At 38.6% G+C, this 5,088-nt stretch overlaps 1 protein-coding gene across 1 annotated transcript; it reads right to left on the reverse strand.

Annotated features, from left to right (window-relative positions):
• Positions 1-1,228: 1,228 nt before the first annotated feature.
• On the reverse strand, positions 1,229-3,101 carry LOC101300502. The gene is made up of 3 exons (XM_004291530.1): positions 2,955-3,101; positions 2,744-2,863; positions 1,229-1,576 (listed from the first exon to the last, which is right to left on the reverse strand). Exons 1-3 carry the CDS (start codon positions 2,973-2,975, stop codon positions 1,460-1,462), a joined length of 258 nt encoding a protein of 85 aa, XP_004291578.1. The 5' UTR covers positions 2,976-3,101; the 3' UTR covers positions 1,229-1,459.
• Positions 3,102-5,088: the final 1,987 nt, after the last annotated feature.

A 5,088-nucleotide genomic window follows, 5' to 3' on the forward strand; every position in this document is an offset into this window, starting at 1 on the left:
GCGTGAAGAGATGGGTGGCGTTTAAAGTAGACGTGGGAGTAGAGGAGTCTGGGTTCTCTTCGCTCTCTCCCTCTTTCACTTGACGTTTTGCAAGGCTGATCGAGAAGCATCTGGAGCAAAACAGGCGAGGGAAGTACTCGAATTGCACAGCCCAACAATGAGGGCAAAACCTGGAAAACTGACGAATTGCAGCCCGAGCCCAAAACTGTTTTTTTACTCTAGATGAACAGTGATCAACAAATAGATATATAGTAATGTAATCTTCAAGGGAAGTTCGTGATACACAGAAATAAAGGGTCACCAGTGAAATGCTAAATCACTTGAGTCATCTAAATAACTTCTCTTTTGAAGGAATGAAAGAATAACAATCCAGAAAGGCAGAAACCATAAGACCTAATCCCAGAGTGGTTATAAGTTATAACTATCATAAGCCCTAATCCCAGAGTGGTTATATATACCATAAGACCTAATCCCAGAGTCGTTACAAATACCATAAGTCGTGTGACCCAAACTATCACCAACTAATTGTCTTTTTACAAACTACTGATGATAGATAATCCTGAGTTTGTATAAACATCTTGGTATACATCTTAGAATCTTATTAGAAACGAATGAAGTTCAGAATGAACCCATATTAAACCAAACTATGACACCAGACACCATTTGAATAAAAAAAAATTAAAAAAAAGTTTGAAGCAAACAAAAGGTAATATATAACTGGCATCTTTGAGATTGAATTCTCTTTTCTCAAATGAAGTAAATGAAAGGTGCCACACAGCGGAAATGATTGTGAGAATCAAACTGCAGGTTAGCAGGTATAGCATATAGCAGTATAAATAGGGCCAAATCGATGGTAGCAACTGGAAGTCTGGAAGATGGACTGTGTTTGACAACCTGGGCATTTAGGGAAGGACTGCAGAGGCTAAATAAAGAACTCTTATCGTGAATGTCGAGTGTCTTGCGACTTGAGCTGGAAGCTCCAAACAGATCTGTGTTTTTGAAAAGTACCCTGTGCCACTCTATTATGAATGATAGCAACCCTATCCAAGACTGGTCATAGCTGAGTTGCAACCATGTCCCATTTGAGGCATTAATTGCAGTAGGCAAACAATTACATCTTCAATGGTGTGATCATCAATGGATGGTTATGTTTGCCAATTTGAGCTGAAACCATTCCAGTCTGGGGTGTACTGTTTTTCATATTTGACCAAAGATAATTTATCATGTAAAAACAAGAAAGATAATTTATCATGTAAGAACAGGACGGGCATAGTCATTAACGTAAAATTGAAAACAAGAAACAAAGAAGTTGGCAATATGATTATGTCTTTGCATCATGGTCAAGGTGCAAGCCGTTCTGATTTCTCAAATTTGTAAAAAGATACAATTTGTAGGCAAATTCTAAAGGCCACAGAATAAGACTTCCATACATTATACAGGTAGATTCACTCAAATAAATCTACCATCCGGATGAAGTAAGGGACTCAATAACTGGTCGAAATGTCTCATCCACAGCTTTGTTCCAGAGGTGTGCAAGCTCTGAGCAAGATTTCCTTCCAAATAAGGGCTCAATCCTCTGTAAAATTTTGAAAGAAGGATTTATATATTATTAAGCACTGAATAACCAAGTGCAGAGTAACTTTTTTAATCTTCATCACACATGCTTGATTCATAAGTTTGGAAAAGTTCACAGCTACTCGCTAAATGTGAGAACATCCAATAAAAGAGCCAAATAAGCAAAGTTCACAGAAGGGCATAAATCTCGAATTCACAACGTCAGTAAAAAGTTTTTAAACATATAAGTTCCGCGAATATATGAAAGTTCAAATTTGCATAAATGTCGTCCCCTCATGTATTTAAGATTTCACTGGAGGTTAGGACTTACAAGTATCTACTAATGTACTTCAAATACCAAGCAACCAATATATATCTAGATCAAGTTTTCTGTTCTGTTTAACCAAACATATTTCTTTAATAAACAGATTGGCTTCTTGGCAAATCACCCTTGGGTTTCTTTTCTAGCCATTATTGTTAAACTATGAAATGTCTTATGAAGACTGGAACATCCCTATCAACACCACTCCAGACCCTAAACTCTGTTGAAGTGGTGTATGTAGAACATTAGAGCACAGCGTATGAATGTGTACAGAACAACTGTTCCAAACTTCCAGCCAAAACGCATTAGCTATTCTACTCTTGTTATGTCCTGTTGGGATTAAGGCTCAATAGAACTACCCTACCCTGAAACAATACATTTTTGAACCAGAATATAGTTTATTATGGTATAGTGATCATGGTTGAGCTTTATTCACATCAGCAAAGATTTGGTAATCTTCAGATAAGTTTCCGGACAAATCAATGATAGAAAACTGATCTAATCACTACTCAAAATGAAGAATACCAATCATTTTCTTTTGCATTTTCATTCCTAATGAACATTTTGTCAATTGTAAAAGAACCACCAACTCAGTGCCCTTTAACGGAAACCAGTGGGAAGAATCATGAGGCCCTCATCTTACATTGACAGTACATTAGAAAACCAAAAGCTTTTTCGAAATTCTGATCATACATAATTATCGGGTCAATTGGGTAAAACGTTCAAATCTTGATAACAAGGTTGGTTATGAAACTTGACCAAAAAAAAAAAGGTTGGTTATGAACAATATCAATCCTATTTCAAACACAACCCAGGAACGAAACCAGCCAAAACGGTGCCTAGCGCATCAAATTGAATAAGAGTTACCCGATATTGGGCAACGGATTCAGGTTTCGTGCCGGAAATTGAGCTGTAGATGCTTCGGCGTTGATCAAATACAACGATTGCGGTGACTATGCTTCCAGCTGCGGCGCCCAATAGACGCTCCTGCATCGTCAAATTTAGTTCAATAAAATTTGGGTTTAGGGATTTTCGAACAACAAAGTAGGAATCAGATTGAAGAATGAGTTTGGGTTACCTGAGCAAGAACGCTTATCATGGCTGTAAGATTTCTCCCAAATCCTCTGCAAAAATGGGTCTCTCCTATTCTTGAACCTCGCAGCTAAGAAGAGGGACTTAACTTGGGGCTTCGTTTTGTTCATTTTTTGAGATCAAATCTAAGGGAGGCCCATCTTAACAGTGTAATCTTCGTATTATAAGAAAGTTTAAAGGCCCAATTGATCGGTGGTTAACTGTATATATAAAGCAGTAGTGTTCACTTAATTAGTTACTGACTAAGAAATCATGGCCAATTACCGTTGGATGTAAATCTAATAGTAGAAAGTATTATTTTAAAATTAAGTTGTTTTGTTTTCAACTCTTAGATTTACATCTAACCGTGGTAGATCATAGATTCCCTGGTCAGTAGGTGAACATGACTGAGATACACAAAGTCCTCACTCTCCCTATTAAAAACTGAAGTAGTTACATGTACATCTTGAAGAATGGTAGAATTTTCTTCATAGTAGAATTTTCTTAGATCATATACGTCCATTTCATAAGTTGTATCAGATCATATACGTCTATTTTTTAGGTTGTATGAAATCAATGACACCTCCCAGATGATTTCTCAAGGACACTTCCATTTCATGCACTCTCTATTTGGCCTCACCCTCACAAGGACACTTACTACCTTTCTCTTCTATCTACAATAAAACCTCTATAAATAAATAATGTTAGGAACATGAAAAAATATACTTTAGAGAGAATAGTATATTATCGATAAATGAAAATATTCATTTTTCAATAGTTATTCATGCACTCCCTATTTGGCCTCACCCTCACAAGGACACTTACAACATTTCTCTTCTATCTACAACAAAATTTTTATAAATAAATTGTCACATCCCGATCCTTAAATTTTTACCTTATTTACTAGCTTGTTTATAATAAGAATTTTACCGTCTCCGTCAATGAAGTTATAGTTTAATTGGTCCCTAGAGGGGTTTCGGGGGACGATTATTTCGGAGAGTTATTCGTAGGAGAAAAATATGACGACGGTAAAAATGGTAAATTTTAGCTAGTAAAAGGTAATTTTTTATTAGGGTATTATTTTTGGGGTGTAAATTTTGGTAAAGTTGGGTATAATTATGGTTTGGATCGGGTGTGAAGGCCCAAGTCCTTTCTCTCTTCCTCTCTCTTTTCTTCTCCTCTTCCTCCCGATCCCTCTCCCGAGTTCTCTCTCCCCGGCTAACTTCCGGCCGTCCACCTACCGCCGTCCGGCCACCGTTCGCCGCCGCTCCGGTCCCGTTCGATCGGTCTCCAACCCAGCATCCTCCCTGGCCCGGTGACAGCTCCCCTAGCGCCGTCGTGAGTGAGGAACGACGCCCAAAGCCGTTGGAAGCCGTGGTGGTTCGCTCGCCGGAGCTCTCTCCTCCAGCCACCAAAACCGGCGATCCTTAGCTCATTTTGTAGCCCTCCTCCCGTGCAGCAACCCCTCCAAAGAGCTCATTCTCTCTTGAGCTAGGTAAGGAGAAATGTGGAGTTGAAATTTCTAGGGCTTTTAGGATGTTTTTAGTCGATTACCCTAGTTAGGCTTGGAATTGGTGTTTGTGCTAGTTAAGAGAGTTGTAGAGCATGATGAGAGGATTATTCTGTCAAAATTTCATAGGCATTGGAGGTCGCCGGAATCGGCCTCCGGCCGCTGCTGCCGGCGTTGTTTGGGAGATTTTTATGGTTTTAAATGTGGATTATTAATGGGTGTTTATTGAAGTGAATTATGGAATTTTTGGATGAGTTTTGGATAGGTTTGTGATTTTCCGAAGTTTCGTATTTTGGCGGTTAAATAATGTAGAATCCGGCCGTAGGATTTAAGTCATATTTTAGGGGAGGTTGTATTTACGGCTGCCGGTATGTTCGGTGAAGGTTGAGCCATTTTGAGTTAAGAATGGTGTAGATGGGCAATGATGGGTGTGTGGGAGGCTCACGTTTAATTTTGCCCATTTTGTTTAATTATTGGATCTTTAGTGGGAAATTAATATTATATTTGGAACAGGACGTGAGGAGGCTCGAGCAGACGAGGCCCCAGATCGACATCAGGCTTAGGCCAAATTTGTGAGTGGACGTTTATTTTAAATAAATGCATGCTATAGTTCATGGTTGAACAATAAATG

This window comes from Fragaria vesca, linkage group LG2, assembly GCF_000184155.1.
Source record: "Fragaria vesca subsp. vesca linkage group LG2, FraVesHawaii_1.0, whole genome shotgun sequence".
Taxonomy (NCBI): Eukaryota; Viridiplantae; Streptophyta; class Magnoliopsida; order Rosales; family Rosaceae; genus Fragaria; species Fragaria vesca.